This window comes from Euleptes europaea, chromosome 8 (assembly GCF_029931775.1).
Source record: "Euleptes europaea isolate rEulEur1 chromosome 8, rEulEur1.hap1, whole genome shotgun sequence".
Classification (NCBI taxonomy): domain Eukaryota; kingdom Metazoa; phylum Chordata; class Lepidosauria; order Squamata; family Sphaerodactylidae; genus Euleptes; species Euleptes europaea.
Genome location: NC_079319.1, coordinates 3,350,524 through 3,372,183, shown reverse-complemented (window position 1 = coordinate 3,372,183; position 21,660 = coordinate 3,350,524). Strand labels below are relative to the sequence as shown.

The following is a 21,660-nucleotide window of genomic DNA, read 5'->3' as shown; positions in this document are numbered from 1 at the left end:
GGTACTCTAGGATCTAGGATGGATTGACTCAATAAAGGAAGCCACAGCCTTCAATTTGCAAGTTCTGAGCAAGGCTGTCAAAGACAGGACATTTTGGAGGACTTTCATTCATAGGGTCGCCATGAGTCGGAAGCGACTTGACGGCACTTAACACACACACACACACACACTGGGATCATATAATAGACATAAAGTAATAACTCATTTGTATTATGGTTATAGTTTATTAAGAAATTAAGGGGTAGTAATTTGGGTTTATTAATGTTACCAAAGATGGTAGCCATCAGATATCTTGATTTAAGCATGTGAGATCAACTTTATGAGTAGCAGCAATCTCAGTGTTTATTATCTGGCTGGTTTTCTATTTTTGGTATTCTATATTCTTTTTGTATCTTTGTTTTTGTGTGCGTGTTGGTATCTTTTTAATTTACTTATTATTATATTATAATATTTAAAAATTAAATTCAAAAGAGGGAGAGGTGCGTAGAGAGTTGCGCAATAAGCCCCATGCCTTTGAAAGGCAGCTGTCCAGGGTAGCCACCTTTATCTGTTCAAACAAAGCAATCGAAACAAAAACAAGCCAAGGTAAACCAGTGCCGACAACCGGAGCAACATTTCCATGGGCTGGCCGGAAGCGGATCAGTTGTTATCACCTGCAGAGTATATTTTTGCCTCCGGTCCTGTGTCAAGTCCCAGCTTCCTCTGACTGGTTTTGTTTGTGCTGTTATTGGAGAGTTTCTTCCCCCCCCCCCCATTAAATCACATGGAAGCCGGGGCTGGAGAGGTGTGTAATACTCTGCAAAGCCTTAGGGCTCAGCTGTAGAGCATTGGCTTGGCATGTAGACGATTTATTTTATTTATTGTATTTACATTGTTTCTTGTCTGTCTTAGTGGACTCAGGGCAGATTACAGAGAGTTGGTCAATACAATTGACAGATGGGACGTTGAGTAAACAGTGCATCAGGATTAGAGTTGTCGAACCAAGAAGATCCTAGTTCAATCCCCAACATCTCCAGTTTAAAAAAAGGATCAGGCAGTCAGTGATGGGAAAGACCTCAGCCAGACCCTATGGAGAGCTGCTGGCCTAAGTAGACAATACTTTGATGGACTGATGGTCTGCTTCAGCAGAAGAAGAAGAGCTGGTTTTTATATGCCAACTTTCTCTGCCACTTAAGGAAGAATCAAGCTGGCTTATAATCGCCTCCCCTTCCCCTCCCCACAACAGACTACCCTGTGAAGTAAATCAATATATAACATGTATTTGTTCGACAGAAATGACTTAAACTGACACAGTTGGCTCGGAGCCCCTTGGAGAAAGGCAGGGGGGGTGTAAATATGATAAGTAAGATTTCCCCCTCCCCTTTTACTCTGATTTCAGGGCCACCAGTAACCACAAAGTAAAGGAAACGGTTGCTTTGGAACTCAGTTTCGTCAATTCGAACCTGCAGCTTCTGAAGGAAGAGTTGGAGGAGCTGAACAGCTGCATGGGGGCTTACCAGAATGACAGGTAAGGGGCGTGGTGGTGGAAGGCCCGTAGGGTGGGGCTGGGGAGTCTTTTGTGTCTCCACTCATCTTCCAAAGAGTTCCTTGCTGTCCCCATTGGGGAGAAAGGCAGCAGTGTAAATAAATAAAAATACAGTATCTGGCAGCCTGCCTTGGACTCGCTGGTGAAGGTAGTGGGGAAGCAGGCAGAAGAGGACTGGGGATACCTTTTGTTGGTTGGGCACTGTCCCTTTTGCCCTAATGGATCTGTCTTTGGGGTTTCAGAGTTGGGAGGACTCTGTCCCTTCCAAAATAATGAAGCCTTAGTTGGCGTCTGTTGTGTTTGGAACAGGTTTGATTATCTTGTGGTTACCATCACTCTAGATCTTTTCTTCCAGAGGAAAACCTTCTTTTCTCATTCCCAGTCCTTTGGCTAAGCTGTTTACTTTCTGCCCTGTAAGTGCATACAGAATGGAACAGGATTTACTATTTAAATACAATGCAGTTCTCCCCCCCCCCGCCCCTTTTCCTTATTTCTTACCAGCACCTGACCTTTTCTAAATAGCTAACCTGACCTCTTCAGTTTAATAAAAGGCTCACGCAGCTTAATCTGATGATGGCATTGTGTAAGAGTCTTGAATGCGCGCACCCTGCCCTCCAGCGAGTCGCTGCCAGGCGCACACAATGAGAAATCAAACAGCGCTCCGCAAGAAATATGCCTGCTTCTTTTTTTCTTGGACTGCTGATTCAGAATGGTGCACCTTTCTCCGTGGGGCTGTGCAGATATGAGGGAGGGAAGCAAAGTGGTCTAGAAGAGAAGTCCTAACCCGCTGCTTGGTATGCGGAAGGTCCTAGATTGAATTCCTGGCATTTCCTGGTCTAAAAAGGATTGTGGAGTCAGTGATGGGAAAGACCTCTGCCTGAGACCCTGGAGAGCGGCTGCCAGCCTGAGTAGATAATACTGATCTTGGTGGATTGAGGGTCTGACTCACTAGAAGGCAGATCCATGTGTTCAGCAAAGGGTGAAGGAATGGGGGGACTGAATTTGGTCTTCGGACACCGGAAGGGCTGTCACGTGCCACATATTCTTTATGGTACCTGAGGACAAGATTAGACTTAATGGGCTTAAGGTAAAGGAAGGTGTATTTTGATGGTGCTTTAGGAGAAACTTCCTAACAGAAAGAGCAGTTTGGAAGTAGAACTATGTGCCTCAGGGCGGGGGTGGGTGGGCTGAGGAGGGGTAGGTGGGCTGCCCCTTGCTGGAAATCTTCAAGCAGAAACTGGGCAGCCACAACTCAGGGAGCTCTAGCTGTGGATTTCCTGTATCGAGCAAAGGGTTGGACTAGATGTTCTCTAAGATCCCTTCCAGCTCTGGGGTTCTGTGACCTAAATTTACATGTTGTGTGTTGAACAGCATTTAACTCAACTGCACTCCTGCAGCTATAGCAACCCTGGAACACACACCTAGTGTCAGGGTTTTATTTCCAAAAGGAAGATTAATCTGAGCATGTGCAAATGGACAGACGGGTGCCTTGCACATAAGGGAAGAGATGGGGCCAGAGGACAGTAGTGGACTCAGGAGGGGGCGTGGCTCAGTGGAAGAGCTTCTGCTTGGCATGCAGAATGTCCCAGGTTCAATCCGATTGAACCAAGCAGATGCTCTGCCACTGAGCCAGGGCCCGTCTGGTCTGATCTAGCAGGGCTCTTCTTATGTTCTTGACCTGAAAAAAAAGGTTTTGAAATGATGGGCATCTCGCCTGGGACAGAGGAAATGGGTGTTGGGTTTGCAGACTGACTCACCTGCAGGATGAAGAGGAAAGGCGTGTTTGGGAGGGAGCTGAGCTCGCTTGGAGCAGACAGAAATGCACAGATGCTCATTTGTTCTCACCAAAAGATTCAGAAGAAGGAAGATTGGAAATTGCAACTTTGCCCTGAAGGTTTTCCCTGTTCCTTTATTTCAGTGACTCCATTAGCGTTCCCATGATCCCACTGGGGCTGAAGGAAACCAAGGAACTGGATCTAGCGGGACCATTACAGGTAAGAGAAGCATCTGCTGATTGGGGTGTCAGATGACCCGCCCTTCTTAGAGGAAACTGATAAGAGGCACAGTGGTGGTAGTTACCCAAGGCACAGCAGAGGGTCTTGTAATGCCCAGATACCGTTTGGCACATGCAGAGATGCATTCATTGGTGCATAGGGGCTTCATGCGGTTCAGGGGAATAATGGCTCTTTCCTCTGGTGCATAGATCCTTCCCTGGTGCAAGAGGCACAGAGGGGTTTTGCTCTGATCACACAGTGCTGTGCGTCGGTTGGAAGTGACGCTCACCCTTAGCAGGATGGGGCCATGAGACCCAGCCCAGTATTCTGCAAAACCTCCTTTACTCAGTTAGATGAGCTTGTTACCTTACTATTTAAAATGTTTATATTTGGGCCAGCTGGGTGTAGTGGTTAAGAGTGGTGGTTCGGAGCGGTGGAGTCTGATCTGGAGAACCGAGTTTGATTCCCCACTCCTCCACATGAGCAGCGGACACTAATCTGGTGAACTGGATTAGTTTCCCCACTCCGACACACGAAGCCAGCTGGGTGACCTTGGGCTATTCACACACTCTCAGCCCCACCTACCTCACAGGGTGTCTGTTGTGGGGAGGGGAAGGGAAGGTGATTGTTAGCCGGTTTGAGTCTCCCTTAAGTGGTAGAGAAAGTCAGCATATAAAAACCAACTCTTCTTCTTCTTGAACACATGAACACATGAAGCTTCCTTATACTGAATCTGACCCTCGGTCCATCAAAGTCAGTATCGTCTACTCAGACCGGCAGCGGCTCTCCAGGGTCTCAGGCAGGGGCCTTCTACATCGCCTACTTGCCTAGTCCCTTTAGCTGGAGATGCCGGGGATTGAACCTGGAACCTTCTGCAGGCCAAGCAGAGGCTCTTCTCTTCTACTTTGATGAGGCACATTAAACGTAGGAAATTAAAAGCACATTAACTTTTTAAAACTTTTTAAAAAAACAAACCCACAAATTCCAGTATCCCATTATGAAATATAACTGTTTGTGGCCTGCAGGTGGAGAGTTCAAGGCCAGAAGAAGCGCACGAGCACTGTCAGGGTTGCCATTTCTGGCTATTTCTGTAGCCCACAAAGATCTTTGTGGCAACCCAGAGGGGGAGATGTTGGCGGCCTGGTGCTGTGACTCTCCTGCTTGCCCGTGACAATTGTTGTTCTGCCAACCAGCTGATCTAAGGGTTTTTTTAAAAAAAAATCACCAAATAAATCTTGTTGTATAGAAAACGGGTGGGATGAAAGTTTCAAATGCAAGTCCAACTTCTCCCCTGCCCCCTTCATGTCTGGACTTCTAGGAGATGATTCGGGACCACTACAGCGAGGACAGTGCCTTATACGAGGCCGAGATCAAAGAGTTTGTGGAGTTACGGCAGGTGAGTGAACCTTTTTTTTTTAAAGAGGAAATGGCAGGGCTCAGAATTCCAGTTCTTTGTACTCTGGAACATGTTGGCATGTTTGTACAACCCCTCCCACCCCACGTGTACGCACGTGTATCTTTTCTTCCACGTATCATAAGCATGTGTCATCAGAGTGTGTTACTATTAATTAATGTGTGCTATGTGCTGCCAAGTTGAGAGCCAGAGTGGTGTAGTGGTTAAGAGCTGTGGTTTGGAGTGGTGGAGCCTGATCTGGAGAGCCGGGTTCAGTTCCCCACTCCTCCACATGAATGGCGGAGGCTAATCTGGTTAACTGGATTTGTTTCCCTACTCTTCCACACAAAGCCAGCTCGGTGACCTTGGGCTAGTCACACTCTCTCAGCCCCACCTACCTCACAGAGTGTCTGTTGTGGGGAGGGGAATGGAAAGTGATTGTAAGCCTGTTTGATTCTTCTTTAAATGGTAGAGAAATTCAACATATAAAAGCCAACTCTTCTTCTTTTTCTTCTCCTCCGCCTTCTTCTTCTTCCTCCTCCAACTTATGGCAACCCTATGAATCAATGACCTCCAAAACATCCTCTCATTAACAGCCTTCCTCAAGTCTTGCAAACTGAGGGCCGTGGCTTCCTTGGTTGAGTCGATCCATCTCTTGTTGGGTCTTCCTCTTTTCCTGCTGCCTTCAACTTTCCCTTGCATGATTGCCTTTTCCAGTGATTCTGGTCTTCTCACGATGTGACCAAAGTCATCATTATAATTAATATTAATTATTATAAATTGTAGATCACAAGGGGTGTTAGTCTGTCTGCAACAGTAGGAAAGAGCCGGAGCCCAGTGGCACCTTAAAGACCAACAAAATTTCTGGCAGGGGATGAGCTTTTGTGAGCCACAGCTCACTTCTTCAGAGACAGCTAGAATGGGAGTCGATTTGTCCTTAAGTAGAGAAGAGTGAATTCAGACACCCAATGGCAATAATAACAATGCTGTTGTAGAGGGGCAGCTGTGTCAGACTGTTGTTCTCTCCCCACACAGGCCATGCGGACTCCCAGCCGAAATGAGGCAGGCCTGGAGCTGCTCAGGGAATACTACAGCCAACTTTACTTTCTCGACAACCGTTTCTTCCCACCCAATAAGAACTTGGGAGTCTTCTTCCACTGGTTAGTAGGCTGCCTTGTTCTCGGTTCGGGTGCAAGTGGGGTTTGTAAGAAATAATTTTTATTGTAATTATGTTTTATATACACAGTACAAACACATTTTACTACAACAGAAAAGAGCAATGAGCCCAGTAGCACCTTAAAGACTAACAACATTTCTGGCAGGGTATTGAGCTTTCGTGAGCCACAGCTCACTTCTTCAGGTACATTTTACTACAGTTTTACATCTCACAGTGAGCCAAGTGAGTGTTTCTGTAGATGGGAGCCAGCCCTGTCTGGGATTCCAATGCCAACTCTGCCAAGAGTTCGGGTTACTAAGGATGCACCCCAAACTTAGCAGCAGAAAATCCAGAGTGTGTGTTTGGGGTCCCATTGGGAAAAACCCATTGGGTAGCAGGCTAGGGGAGCTCTGTAACCTGGATATTTTCAGAGGGTGTATATACTGGGCCGTCAAGTCACAGCAGACTTGTGGCGACCCCAGCAAGGGAGAAGCAGAGGTGGTTGGCCATGGCCTTCCTCTGTAGAGTCTTCCTTGGTGGCCGCCCATCCAAGCACCAACCCTGCTTAGCTGCGAAAATCTAATGAGACAGGGCTAGCCTGGGCCATCCTGGGCCATCCAGGTCAGGGCGAAAGACATTCAGAGGTGGTTTGCCATCATCTTTCTTCGCAGTGTCTTCCTTGGTGGCCTCCCGTCCAAGCACTGACCCTCCTTAGCATTCGAGATATGATGAGATTAGGGCATAACATGCTGCCTGACCTCTTGGAAACTTAGAGACCAAAGAGATTTTCGGGGCATAAGCTTTCAAGAGTCTGGCGAAGGGAGCTTTGACTCTCAAAAGCTTGCACCCCGGAAACCTTGTTGGTCTCTAGCTGGACTTGTTTTTAGCTGCATGACTGGGAGGGGAGCAGCCGGACAGAATAGACCAGACAGAGCCCAAGAGACAGCAGCTATGCTTTTTCAAATTTTGCACGAGTCCTGTTGAGTTGGATTCGACAGACCCATTCTGCCAGTGGTGGTGCTTTCCTCCAGTGTAAGAGGCTTTCTTCTGATGCAAGAGGGAGAAGCGTTTCTCCCTCTCTCATAATTCTTGAATGCTGGGTTATCTGGTGAAGCTGGAGGGGGAGAGATTCAAAACAGATAAAAGGAAGTATTTCTTCACACAGTGCATAGTTAAATTGTGGAACTCCCTGCCCCAGGATGTGGTGATGGCTGTCAACTTGGAAGGCTTTAAGAAGGGAGTGGACATGTTCATGGAGGAGAGGGCTATTCATGGCTACTAGTCAAAATGGCTACTAGTCATGATGCACACCAATTCTCTCCAGGATCAGAGGAGCATGACTATTGTTATGTTCTTAAGAAGCTCAGAGGACAGCGCTGCTGCTAGGGGAATGGATCTGTAATTTTTGAGGGTGCCAGTAGATTGCTGTGGGAAATTGGTGCCTCTGTTTTGCTAGAGATCTTTGTGCAGTGCCGAGAGAATCAGCTCTCTGCAGTCGCTTCCTGATGATAGCCGTGTGTCTGTCCCTCCCTGGCGTTCTCTTTCATCAAGGTGCAGAAATAGAACCCGGGACGGGCAACCTGCTCTTTGTCCGTGCTCAGAAACACAACAGCCCCAACATTTGTTAGAAAGAAGCAAGCATGACTTTGAGGATGGGGTTGAGTGCCAGATGAGGTCAACCCAGGGGTGCTAATCCTATTCTCTCTCCTTGCGAAGTCGATCGGTTGTTTCATTTTTGACAGCTGAGGCTGTTACGGTAAATGCCTCTCCTTTCCCAAATCTTCTCTGGGTGGGGAGAGGTAGGGACTGATTTGCCTCGTGCGATGTTCAGCTGACCCCCTCTCGGCAGGTACGACTCGCTGACCGGAGTCCCTTCTCACCAGCGGGCCCTGGCCTTTGAGAAGGGGAGCGTGCTCTTCAACATCGGGGCGCTGCACACCCAGATTGGAGCCCGACAGGACCGTGCTGCCTCGCAGGGAGTGGAGTGCGCCATCGATGCGTTCCAGAAGGCAGCTGGTATGACAGCCATTCCGGGGTGTGTGTGTGTGTGTGTGAAAGAAATGCAACTTTGACATAGGTGTATAGACGACCTGCAGGGTTTTTTGCTTTGATTTAGTCAGAAGAAGGAGCCTCGCTATCTTCTGTCTCCCAGATTCAGGATTATACCTGTCAAGGCGGGCCCTGCCTTGGTGCAGTAATGTAACCAGCGTGGTGTAGTGGTTAAGAGCTGTGGTTTGGAGCGGTGGACTCTGATCTGGAGAACCGGGTTTGATTCCCCACTCCCACATGAGTGGCAGACTCTAATCTGGGGAACCAGGCTCAATTCCCCACTCCTCCGCATGAAGCGTGCTGGGTGACCTTGGGCTAGTCACACACTCTCAGCCCCACCTACTTCACAGGGTGTCTGTTGTGGGAAGGGAAAGGGAAGGTGATTGTAAGCCGGTCTGATTCTTCCTGAAGTGGTAGAGAAGGTCAGCATATAAAAACCAGCTCTTCTTCTCCTCCTCCTCCGTTGGAAACAGAATGCTGGCCTGCAGCAGGACTATTATTATTTCAAAGGGGTTGTCGTGTTATTCTGTTACAGAAAAATAACACCAGAATCTAGTGGCACCTTAAGGACGTAATGTTTATTTTGGTGCGTGCTTTCAGCTCGCCTCCTCTCTTTTTTTATGCCCTTGTTTTTACAGATCTTTAGTCTACTCTGATGGAAGAACACAGTGCATTTGGTCGTACCTTTAGGCAGATCTAAGATCGATCGTAGATAGGGAAGGTAGCGTTCAGGTGAAGCAGGTAGGGCGGGATTGTTGAGTAAAAACAGAAGGTGTGGGCAGGGTGCAGGGATCCCACGCTCGTTCTTGTACGTTCTTGTCAACATTTTTTATGGGTTCCTCTTCTGCACTCGCTTGACATGATCAGGGCAGCCTGTGAGGACTTCCGTGGCTTTTAGCTTCGTAACTCTGCTTCTGGCTGGGTTAAGCAGAGAGAATAACTTGCTCAAACCCACCTGTGAAGCTATCTATCTGATTCAGCATTTGTGTCTGATTCAGCATTCAAACTTGGGAGAGCCAGTGTGGTGCAGTGGTTAGGAGCGGCGGACTTCAATCTGGCGAACCAGGTTTGATTCCCCACTCCTCCACATGAAGCCTGCTGGGTGACCTTGAGCCAGTCACAGTTCTCCAAACTCTCTCAACCTCACATACCTGACAAGGTGTCTGTTGTGGGGATGGGAAGGGAAGGTGATTGTAAGCCGGTTTGAGGCTCCTTTTGGTAGAGAAAATTGGTTTATGAAAACCAGCTCTTCTCTTCTTCTTCTTAATCTAAGCCCTGTATTTTAGACACAGCACCTTGCTGGCTGCCACTTGAAGGGGCGTGGAGAGCAGTGGGAGAGCCCCCTGCTTGGCCATCAGAATGTACCCAGTGCAATCCCTGGTATCTCCAGTGGAAAAGGATGATGGTGAAGTTGCTTCTGTGCCTGAGACCCTGGAGAGCTACTGCCAGTCTGAATAGGCAGTGCCAACTTCAATGGGCTGATGGTCTGATTCACTACAAGGCAGCTCCATGTGAATCCATGATGTCCGGGGTATGGAGAAACCAGGAGTGCCCTTTTCCCATCTGGGCGTCCACGGTCATGAAAACATAGCTGGGGCCCCAGTGTGGTGGAGTACCTAGGAGAAGAAGAGTTGGTTTTTATTCGCCAACATCTCTACCTTTTAAGGAGAATCAAAGTGGCTTGCAATCTCCTTCTCTTCCTCTCCCCACATGAACACATGAAGCTGCCTAGTGCTGAATCAGACCCTTGGTCCATCAAAGTCAGTATTGTCTACTCAGACCGGCAGCGGCTCTCCAGGGTCTCAGGCTGAGGTCTTTCACATCATCTAGTTGCCTAGTCCCTTTAACAGGGAGATGCCGGGGATTGAACCTGGGGCCTTCTGCATGCCAAGCAGAGGCTGTACTACTGGGCCACAGCCCCTCCCACAACAGGCACCTTGTGAGGTAGGTGGGGCTGAGAGAGCTCTAAGAGAACTGTGACTAGCCCCAAGGTCGCCCAGCAGGCTTCATGTGTAGGATTGGGGAAACCAACCCGGTTCTCCAGATCAGAGTCCACTGCTCCTAACCACTACATCATGTTGGCTCACCTAGCAGACGCATTGGTCTGGCCCGCTGCCTCATCCCGTCTCCCTTGCAGGAGCCTTCAACTACCTGAAGGAGAACTTCTCCAACGCCCCCAGCCTGGACATGAGCGCTGCCTCCCTGAACATGCTGGTGCGCCTGATGATCGCCCAAGTGCAGGAGTGCGTCTTCGAGAAGGCCCTCCTTCTCCGGGCCCAGAGCAACTTCCTCACCTGCCTGCAGCTGGCGCAGGAAGCAGCCAGGGTAAGGGGGACCCATGCAAGCGGGGTGGGGTGGGAGGCGGAGGCAGAGCCGTGCTGAGAGGCAGGAAGGGCTTGAGGGTACCCACGGCCCTGGCATTGTTGAAACGAAGCCGGCATGGGCCTGCTTCCTTTGGCGCAGGTCCTCGTGCCGGCAGCAGCTCCATCTCGATCTCTGCGGGCCTTTGGGGCAACGTCCACCTGCTCATCTTTTTCTTCCCTTGCTTCTCCCCAGGTGGACGAGGTTTACTCTTTGGTGTATCAGACCATGACCCAGCCCCACGTGAAAGACTATGTCCCGTTCTCGTGGACCACCATGGTGCATGTCAAGGCGGAGCATTTCAAGGCCCTCTCACACTACTACACCGCCATCGCCCTTTGCGACTGCCCGCGTGAGTAGCCTGGCTAGTCACTGTTCTCTTAGAGCTCTCTCAGCCCCACCTACCTCACAGGGTGTCTGTTGTGGGGAAGGGAAGGTGATTGTAAGTCGGTTTGCTTCTTCCTTAAGTGATAGAGAAAGTCGGCATATAAAAACCAACTCTTTTTCCTCTTCTTCCTCTTTTTCCTCTTCCTCCTCTTCTTCTTCCTCCTCTTCCTCCTCCTCTTCCTCTTCCTCCTCTTCTTCCTCTTCTTCCTCTTCCTCATGGGTTCAGAAATCCATTTCCAGGATCTGTGTTAGACCACTGAAGTCCTTAATAACCCAGGCAGCGTGACACTGTCCAGTCTGTGAGCCCCCCCCCCAGTTGAGCCCATCTCTGCCACTCAAAAAGCCTTTTGCTGGCTCAGCAGTTTGTGTTTGTACTCTTTGTGCCAGACATACCCGGTTGGTATGTGCTGAGACATCCAAGTCCCGTGGTGCCAGTCTGATGCCAGCGCTTCGCCCCTTTGCTCTTGATTGCAGAGGGTTCCGTTATGGAAACAGGGAGGAAGGAAGTCCTGCCGCCCATGGCTTCGCTGAGTCTCTGCAGCTTTCTAGGAGTCGGGAGCCCTGTCTCTATGGAGAGCCATCATGGTGTAGTGGTTCAGAGCGGTGGACTCTAATCTGGAGAACCGGGTTTGATTCCCCACTCCTCCACCTGAAGCCAGCTGGGTGACCTTGGGCTAGTCACAGCTCTCTTAGAGCTCTCTCAGCCCTACCTACCTCACAGGGTGTCTGTTGTGGGGAGGGGAAGGGAAGGTGATTGTAAACTGGTTTGATTCTGCCTTAAGTGGTAGAGGAAGTAAACATATAAAAAAAAAACAACTCTTCTTCTTCTCTTCTTTTTTGCCAGAACAGAAATATAAAGAATGGGGAGGGACTTATTCCTTAACCATCTTCTCTGAACCTTAGTTTCTCTCAAGCCCTCCATCTCTGGGCCACAAAATTCACAACTTTCCTAGTTTTTTATAAAGATGAATAAGTGAGTTTCACAATACTGAATTCCACACCAAATACAAGATTCGATAGGGGAATCCTAGAATTCACACTATGGCTCCTAGCCATGGTGACTAATGGGAACCTCCATGTTCAGAGGCAGTCATTCTTTGAATCTCAGAGGCAGCATCAGGGAGAGGCGTCGGCCTCTGTGCCCTGTTTGTTGGCCCTCCAGAGGAGCTGGTTGGCCAGTGTGTGAGACAGGATGCTGGACTAGATGGACCACCGGTCTGATCTAGCAGGTCTCTTCTGATGTTCTCGTGACTGACACACGCATGGCCAGTTGATCACTGCGGTATCGAGAGAGAACGTGAACATGTGAAACCGCTAATACAGAGATTTCTGCTTGCCACATGTCTCTCCCCTTACCAAGCTTTTCAGTTTAAGCAGTTCACACGGCCAGTTAATGGTCAGGTTACAAACAGGCTTATAGGAATGGTTACTAAAGCAGGAATCCTGCCCTTTTCAACAAGCTGAAACCCCAAAGAAGCAGGTGAGATTTCTCACGTACGTACGTGATCGTAAGTTGGCACCTTTACAGCATCATCCTGAGCGGAACTCCGCCTTTCTAATCCCACTGTCTTTAATGGACTTCTATCAAAACAGATCAAAGGAAATATTTCTTCACACAATGCAGAGTTAAATTGTGGAACTCCCTGCCCCAGGATGTGGTGACAGCTGCCAACTTGGAAGGCTTTAAGAGGGGAGTAGACATGACCATGGAGGAGAGGGGTATCCATGGCTACTAGTCAAAATGGATACTAGTCATGATGCACACCTCTTCTCTCCAGGATCAGAGGAACATACCTATTATATTAGGTGCTTTGGAACGCAGGCAGGATGGTGCTGCTGCAGTTGTCTTGTTTGTGGGCTTCCTAGAGGCCCCTGGTTGGCCCCTGTGTGAACAGACTGCTGGACTTGATGGTCCTTGGTTTGATCCAGCATGGCCTTTCTTATGTTCATATGACATAGAAGGGTGTACCTCTGCTTAGGATCTCTGCAAAGGGTCTCTTGTTTCCTTGAAAATACCTGTTCTGGGATAGAGAGGACACCGGCTTTCTCTGCTGCGTTTGGCCACCTTCTGTCCCTTCTCCTGCGTAAGCCTCTCCTTGATGTGTTTTATGCAGCTGCATCTGACGCGGACCTCCCAGACCACGAAAAAGCCTTTCTCCAGTTGCACATCAGCGTGCCGGAGGGGCCAGCCCTCGGCCAGCTCCTGCAAGACTCAGAGGAGCGAAGAAAACTGGGTAAGGGCCCTGCTGGGGCTCCCTTTTGCCTGGCCCCTGTCCTGAGTATAGTAAAAAGCCAAGCGGGAATTGGGAGAGAGTTCTTACTCTGTATGCTGGCAGCATTTTGTCTTTCTGCAAGAGGCCTTGCAGAGCGGCAAAGGCATTGCTGCTTGTGGTGTGCGTGCCCCATCCCGCTGCTGTCCGCTCACAAGCGCTGCAAGGTTTTGCTGTGCTTCTGAAACCTGAAAACCCTTTCAGATAAGAGATGGCAGGTTAGATCCTACAGACCTTCCTGCTGTTGGCGGTGTAAGGGGAGGCTCTTTCCTCTGGAGGAACACACCAGCACTAGCAGGATTGGTCCACAGGATCCGGACCATGGCAAAGGAAATGTGGTCTTACCAGCTCGAAAAGGATGCTTTCATTGACCACCTTCCTCTTTAAAATGTGTGCCAGTCTCTCCTTTTCCTTCCCTGGGTGTGTAACCAGCGTGCTGTGTGGCTGGAAGCTGGGCCTTCTGTACCTGTTGGAAGTCCTAAAGCAAGGGTGTCAAACATAAGGCCCGCGGGCTGTATCCAGCCTCTTGAGAGCTCTTATTTGGCCCACAAGCCAGCCACCCCCCTCCACTTGCAATCTGGGCTGGCGCGGCATGGCCCAACCAAGTGGCATTTATGACATATCGACATAATGTTCCAGAAAAGCTGGAACATGTCCAGAGGAGGGCAACAAAGATGGTGAGGGGTCTGGAGACCAAGTCCTATGAGGAAAGGCTGAAGGAGCTGGGTATGTTTAGCCCGGAGAGGAGAAGACTGACAAGGGAGATGAGAACCATCTTCAAGTACTTGAAGGGCTGTCACATGGAGGAGGGTGCAGAGTTGTTTTTTGTTGCCCCAGAAGGTCGGACCAGAACCAACGGGTTGAAATTAAATCAAAAGAGTTTCCTTCTAGACATCAGGAAAAATTTTCTAACAGTCAGAGCGGTTCCTCAGTGGAACAGGCTTCCTCAGGAGGTGGTGAACTCTCCTTCCCTGGAGGTTTTTAAGCAGAGTTTAGATGGCCATCTGTCAGAAATGCTGATTCTATGATCTTAGGCAGTTCATGAGAGGGAAGGCACCTTCGCCATCTTCTGGGCATGGAGTGGGGGTCATTGGGGGTGTGGGGGGGGGGAGACAGTTGTGAATTTCCTGCATTGTGCAGGGGGTTGGACTAGATGACCCTGGTGGTTCCTTCCAACTCTATGATTCTATGACTTCGACACCCCTGTCCTAAAGCCTTCAGACTCCCTGAGCTTAACAGAGTAAAGGGTCAAACCCATGTGCGTACTTGCGTGCATCTTAATTTGCCCTCCCAAACAAACGGGTCAGCTGAGCATGCTCCACCAGGAACGGGATTGGAGCAACCTGGGCTGCCCTCATGGGCGGTGCCCAGTGAAGCCGTGTGAAGGCCAAGGCGGCACACCAAGTGATGCGGCTCCACCTTCGCTCTCTCGCATATCTCTGCAGGGAAGGCACATCTCAAGAAGGCCATCATGCGGCACGAGGAAGCCATGCGCCTGCACAGCCTCTGCAAGATCCTGCGGAAGATGGACATTCTCCAGGAGGTTCTGTCCTTCGCCCACAAGCGCTCGCTCAGCAAGTATGCGGAGATAGACCACGAGGAGGACTTCTTCGAAACCGTGGATGCGCCCGACGTCCACCGTAAGCATGCGGGGGGCAGAGGCTCTGATGCCTGGCCCCAGCCTGAGCGAGCCAGTCCCGATTCCCCGGCGAGGCAGCTTTGGTCAGGCTGCGTCTCTCCTGCAGCTTGCCAGGGCAGCTCTCTGGAGGAGCTTGCTGTGGAAAACCAGTGTGGTGTAGTGGTTAACGGCGTGGACTCTGGTGAACCGGGTTCGATTCCCCACTCCTCCACATGAGCGACAGAGGCTAATCTGGTGAACTGGATTTGTTTCCCCACTCCTACACACGAAGCCAGCTGGGTGAGCTTGGGCTAGTCACAGCTAGCTTAGAGCTCTCTCAGCCCCACCTACCTCACAGGGTGTCAGTTGTGGGGAGGGGAAGGGAAGGTGATTGTAAGACGCTTTGAGACTCCTTAAAAAGGTAGAGAAAGTCGGGCATATAAAAACCAACTCCTCTTCTTCTTAAGGGATTGGAATCTCCTATCCAATGTACAGCTTCAATGTACATAGCCTTGATAAATTGGGATCAGAGATACCATCCTATAATAAAAGAATTCTGCACCAAGTTGGGCTGGATTCTGGGGACTGAACAGCTGATGCAGATTAGGCACACCTATTTAATCAATCAATCAATTAAACAATTATCTTAATTTTAGCCTGCCTTTCTCCCTGGAGGGGACCCAACGTGGCTTACATTAGGTTCCTCTCGCCTCCATTTTGTCCTCACAACCCTGTGAAGTAGGTTAGGCCTGTGAGCTTCCATGGTAAGGTAGTAGGGATTTGAACCCGGATCTCCCAAATCCTAGTCTCTCTTAATCACTGAACACTGGCTTTTCGTCCAGTGTGCATAATTCATGCTGCTGACATGATACCTGGGTCACAAAATCCATCCCTTTGGGCACTCAAGACTTCCCAGTTTCAAGTGTTATCTCTGCCGATTTAAAGAGTAGAAACTTTGTTGTCGTGAAGGAAAGAGAGAGCCCATATGCTGAAGTCCGTGTTCAAATGAATTGTGCATAGAACCATAATTTCCTTTTTACCCACCTACAGCCTGATCTACGAAGCATAGGAAGCAACATCTCTGCCCGCGTTGTGTGGTGGTTTTAACGTTGTCTTCCCTCCCCTGCCTCCACTCTTCTTTTAGCCAAAACACACCAGAGACCGGAAATCAAACCCCCCAACTTCTCCAAGGTGAAGGTCATGGACATCTTCCATAGACTGGTACGTACAAAAGTTCTAGGTGAGGCCATGACCAGCAAAGGAACTGGAGAACCGAAAGATGTCAGAAGGCTGTGGAACAGCTAGATTCATGTCCTGCAGCACCTGAGAGACCTACAAGATCTTTGGGCTATGAGCTTTCGAGAGTCAAAGCTCTCTTCGTTGGGATCTATCTGTTCCACTGCAGACCCACATGGCTCCCCTCTGAAACGGTCTTCGTAGAAGGCTGTGGGGTTTGGCACAACTCACCACACCTGCCTCGCGCAAATAAATTAGCACTGGGTACACTTGTTAAGGTTGTGTTGTTGCTTAGTTGGCAGGATGTTTAAGTCCAGATCCCTTTTCTGGGATCTATGTGTTTCCCCTTACCATTCCTAAAGCCATGCATGATGAGAGGGGTGTCATTTTTCTTCCTCTTCCAAAATGCTGGAATGAACTAAAGTGTACCTAGTCATGTTGAGGGGCAGAAGACTGAAGAACCAACAGGTTGAAATTAAATTCAAAGAGTTTCTGGCTAAACGTTAGGAAGAACTTCCTGGCAGTTAGAGGTGCCACAAGGTTCGGGTTTGGTTTTGGTGTGAACAACTCAGCATGGCCGGCCCTCCGTTTCCTGAAATGCGCACTCTCCTTTTTCCAGGGGCCGCTGTCCGTTTTCTCCGCCAAGAACAAGTGGCACCCCCCGCGGACAGCTCTTCTGGCGCCAGGAGAAAACGGCTTTGGGTTCACCCTCCGAGGGGATTCCCCAGTCCTCATTGCCGGGGTTGTCGCCGGGAGCTGTGCGGCGGTGAGTTCCGGATCTTGGCTTGGTGTTGTCTGTTCTAAAGCGTGCAAAAGGTTTGTGGTGGTGTTAGGAGGGGGTTCCCGGGGCCAGACAGGAAAGGCGTCGTTCCTACCCACTTCTTCCCTGACATAAACCCCAGGGGCTCAGTCATCTTACAAGGACAATTCTTGCTCTGCTAGTTGAATTCTTTTCGGACCATCCTAGCCACAGATGGTTGCCAATTGCCTTGTGAAAGTGCTGGATCCAATGTTTACTTGTAAGCAAAGAGAAACAGATTGGCGGAACCAGGGAACAGAGGGTGGTAACTGAGAAACAGATTGGCAGCTACTTGAACACATGGAGTTGCCTTCTACTTAATCTGACACATGAACACATGAAGATGCCTTCTACTGAATCAGACCCTTGGTCCATCAAAGTTGGTATTTTCTACTCAGACCGGCAGCAGCTCTCCAGGGTCTCAGGCAGGGGTCTTTCACATCACCTGCTTGCCTAGTCTCTTTCACTGGAGATTCTGGGGATTGAACCTGGGACCTTCTATGTGCCAAGCAGATGCTCTACCACTGAACCACAGCCCTTCCCCTAAAGCAGAATTTCATACATGAACCCACATGAAGCTGCCTTATACTGAATCAGACCCTTGGTCCATCAAAGTCAGTATTGTCTACTCTGACCGGCACCGGCTCTCCAGGGTCTCAGGCAGAGGTCTTTCACATCACCAACTTGCCTAGTTCCTTTAACTGGGGCTTGAACCTGGCACCTTCTGCATGCCAAGCAGATGCTCTACCACTGAGCCACAGCCCCTCCCAATTATATGGCCCTTAGAATCATAGAATCAGAAGAGACCACCAGGATCATCTAGTCCAACCCCCTGCACAATGCAGGACATTCACAACTACCTCCCCCACCCACATCCCCAGTGACCCCTACTCCATGCCTGCAAGATTGGGGGGGGGGGGAGAGAACCCTCCAGGATCACTGGCCAATCTGGCCTGTAGGAAAATTTCTTCCTGACCCCAAAGTTGTGATCAGCATTACCCTTGGTCCACCAAAGTGAGTATTTGTTCCTTCTGGCCTTCTGTTCCTTGAATATGTTTAACCCACTTTGAAAGCCACTGAAAAGGGCTAAACCTACTCTTTTGATTTTTATTTTAATTACTCGAAACAGAAATATAAACTATAACCACAATTGTGGCAAGTCTGCAGCCAGCCGCTACAAAAGTTTTTCAAATATCTACAAATATTGCCATGCACAATATACTGTACATTCAAATGTTGATAAAGTTGTAAAGTCAGCATGGTGTAGTGGTTAAGAGCGGCACACTCTAATCTGGAGAACCGGGTTTGATTCCCCACTCCTCCACATGAGCAGCGGACTCTAATCTGGTGAACCGGGTTGGATTCCCCACTCCTCCGCATGAAGCCAGTTGGGTGACCTTGGGCCAGTCACAGTTCTCTCCAAGCTCTCTCAGGCCCACCTACCTCACAAGGTGCCTGTTGTGGGGAGAAGGGAAGGCAATTGTAAACTGGTTTGATTCTCCTTAAAAGGTAGAGAAAAGCGGGGTATAACAACCAACTCTTCTTCTCAATCCATTGGATTATGAGAGGTGGGTCCCTATCTTTTAATCATTATCATATAAGCCTTTAAGCAACATTAAGGAAAAGGAGGGTCCATTTTCATTGACCATCAGTCAGTTTCCAGGAGACCTGACCTCTTTTAAAAAGTCATCTGACCAACCACTAATTCTTTAACCAGTGAGCAATGGATTTTTAAAAAGCGTTCTGCTGTACGTCCCCTGCTGTCCTTTTTCTGCTGAGCTGCTTGTATCCTTTGCATCCTTTTCTGCCCCCCTCCCCAAAAGACTCCCCCCCCAGCCTGTAGTTGGGGTGTCTCGGGCTCTCCGTGTCACAACTCCATTCAGAGCCAGTGTGGTGTAGTGGTTAAGAGCGGTGGTTTGGAGCAGTGGAGTCTGATCTGGAGTGCTGAGTTTGATTCCCCGCTCCTCCACATGAGTGGTGGACGCTAATCTGGTGAACTGGATTTGTTTCCCCACTCCTATGCAGGAAGCCAGCTGGGTGACCTTGGGCTAGTCACACTCTCTCAGCCCCACCTACCTCACAGGGTGTCTGTTGTGGGGAGGGGAAGGGAAGGTGATTGTAAGCTGGTTTGAGTCTCCCTTAAGTGGTAGGGAAAGTCGGTATATAAGAACCAACTCTTCTTCTGCTGCTGCTTGGCGGTTGTTTTTCAGGAAGCTGGCCTGAAAGAGGGGGACTACATCGTGTCTGTTGGTGGCAAGGATTGCAAGTGGGCCAGGCACGCAGAAGTGGTGCAGCTGCTGAAGGTCATCAGGGAAGAGGGGGTCGAGGTCGGCGTGATCACGATGCAGCCCCCCGATGGGCAGAGCGTGGTAAGTCTGCTTCGAGTGGAGGATGAGGCCCCTCGAGTGGCCGAGAGAAGCCCAGTGACGGCCAAGAAGAGCTTACCTGGATCATTTCTGAAAAGCTCAGCAGGTGCTGGACTAGATGGCCCCTCAGTGGTCTGATCCAATAGGGGTCTTCTACATTCTTATGAAGGCCTCGGCCTCTATGCCCTGCTGTAGGCCCTCCAGAGGAACCGGTCAGCCGCTGTGTGAGACAAGATGCTGGACTAGATGGACTCTCACTGGTCTGATCCAGCAGGGCTCTTCTTACGTTCTTATGAAGGCCTCGGCCTCTGTGCCCGTGTTGGACCTCCAGAGGAGCTGGTTGGCCAGTGTGTGAGACAGGATGCTGGACTAGATGGACCCTCACTGGTCTGACCCAGCAGGGGTGGTCTTATGTTCTTATGATCTCCAGGCACTTGGTTCAGTTGCCCAAATGGTCCTTACCATTCAGAGCTTTCTGCTAGTGTTCAGCTGCCCAAGAGGAGAAGAGGCTTCCTGGTGGCTGGGAGGCTGTCCACAGATGATTTCAAGGGACCTCACAATATTTATTTACTTCACTTATATACCACTTCTCTCCCCAGTGGGGACCCAAATCAGCTTCTCCTCTCCTCTGTTTTATCCTCACAACAATCCTGTAGGGTGGGTCTGGCTGAGAGAGTGCGGCCGGTCCCAAGGTCACCCAGCAACCTTCCATGGCAGAGCGGGGATTCGAACCAAGGTCTCTCAGATCCTAGTCTGACTACCAGCATGCTGTGAGAGCCAGCGTGGTGTTAGTGGTTAAGAGCAGTGGTTTGGAGCAGCGGACTCTGATCTGGAGAACCGGGTTGGATTCCCCACTCCTCCACATGAGCGGCAGACTCTAATCTGGTGAACTGGGTTGGTTTCTAAGCTCTTCCACACGAAGCCAGCTGGGTGACCTTGGGCTAGTCACACTCTCTCAGCCCCACCTCCCTCATAGGGTGTCTGTTGTGAGGAGGAGAAGGTGACTGTAAGTTGGTTTGAGTCTTCCTTAAGTGGTGGAAAAAGTTGGCATATAAAAACCAACTCTTCTCCTTCACCACACTGGCTGTTGCTTTCATCCTCCTCTCTGGCTCTCCTCACACATCTTTTCTGTCTCTTTTTTCCTGGAAGGCGGACAAGAAGCTGTCAGCGATGTCTTCTTCGGGCACCAGCAGCCCCCTGAAGGGCAACAAGGAGAACCGGCGGAAGAGCCTGCTGCCGGGCAAGGGGGCCAGCACGTTCCTGGCCTGGGGCCGGAAGAGCAAGCGCAGCACGTTTGGACTCCCCTTCGCCGCCATGGGAGACAACGGTCAGGCCTGCTGAGCCACCCGGCTCCCAGGCCCGTGGGGGCAGATGCCGGAGTCTCGGCAGAGACAGATCCCGCTCTTGGCAAGGACCGTAGGCCCCCGAACTGGAGGCCAGGCGGCTTCTGAAAAGGGCCTGGCCTGCCTGAAACGAAGTCTAGGCAAGCAACGCACTACTGCAGAATGGAGAATCTGAATCCCAGATGCTGTAGGAAGAATGGTCCTTACCATTCTCTGTTCTCTCCAGGATCAGAGGAGCAGGCCTATTATATGAGGAGCCGAACACAGGCAGGATGGTGCTGCTGCAGTCGTCTTGTTTGTGGGCTTCCTAGAGGCACCTGGTCGGCCACTGTGGGAACAGACTGCTGGACTTGATGGGCCTGGGTCTGATCCAGCAGAGCCTTTCTTATGTTCTCTCCAGGATCAGAGGAGCAGGCCTGTTATATTAAGTTCTGTGGAACGCAGGCAGGATAAATGCTGCTGCAGTCATTTGTGGGCTTCCTGGAGGCAGCTGGTTGGCCATTGTGTGAACAGACTGCTGGACTTGATGGACCTTGGCCTGATCCAGCAGGGCCTTTCTTATGTTCTTACGTTCTCTCCAGGATCAGAGGAGCATGCCTATTATCTTAGGTGCTGTGGAGCACAGGCAGGATGTTGCTGCTGCAGTTGCCTTGCTTGTGGGCTTCCTAGAGGCCCCTGGTTGGCCACTGTGTGAACAGACTGCTGGACTTGATGGGCCTGGGTCTGATCCTGCAGGGCCTTTCTGATGTTCTTTAAGAATGGGAGAGCGCCAGAAACTGGACACTTAGCTAGAAAAAGCCTTGGACTGATCTCACAGGACTTGTTAAATGAATGAGGACTGTTGACACCGGCCGTTTATAACATGTCCTTTTTCATTGTGCTGATTTCCCTCTGCCAAAGCCACCTGTTGTGCCATGGCTGCCAGGCAAGAGGGACCACGTGGCACCAAGAGCCATGGCCGTTTGGGGCTGTGTTGGCAGGAGGATCATGCCCAGGCCTTGCAAACAGAAGCCCCTGCACCTTTTTGGAGAGTCCTGTGCTCAGTTTGGGGCCGTGGCCCTCTGAGAAGAGAGGGGGGAGGATTTCAGGCGGTTCAGAGCTAGGAGGGCGATCAGAAGGGCCCAGGAGACCAGCCCTCGGCTGCGGAAGCCTATCCAGAGGAA

The 21,660-nt window shown here is 50.1% G+C and overlaps 1 protein-coding gene across 1 annotated transcript in view; it reads left to right on the top strand.

The window, feature by feature from the left end:
- RHPN1 (rhophilin Rho GTPase binding protein 1) overlaps positions 1-20,495 on the top strand; it is a 41,150-nt gene extending 20,655 nt beyond the window's left edge. The window contains exons 5-17 of the mRNA XM_056854626.1: positions 1,379-1,507; positions 3,444-3,519; positions 4,838-4,915; positions 5,948-6,072; positions 7,918-8,084; positions 10,255-10,442; positions 10,674-10,830; positions 12,980-13,099; positions 14,581-14,775; positions 15,898-15,974; positions 16,609-16,755; positions 18,999-19,157; positions 20,304-20,495. Of these exons, the coding sequence (XP_056710604.1) occupies positions 1,379-1,507; positions 3,444-3,519; positions 4,838-4,915; positions 5,948-6,072; positions 7,918-8,084; positions 10,255-10,442; positions 10,674-10,830; positions 12,980-13,099; positions 14,581-14,775; positions 15,898-15,974; positions 16,609-16,755; positions 18,999-19,157; positions 20,304-20,495 (1,810 nt within the window). The remainder of the gene's footprint in view (positions 1-1,378; positions 1,508-3,443; positions 3,520-4,837; positions 4,916-5,947; positions 6,073-7,917; positions 8,085-10,254; positions 10,443-10,673; positions 10,831-12,979; positions 13,100-14,580; positions 14,776-15,897; positions 15,975-16,608; positions 16,756-18,998; positions 19,158-20,303) is intronic.
- The last annotated feature ends 1,165 nt before the right edge of the window (positions 20,496-21,660 follow it).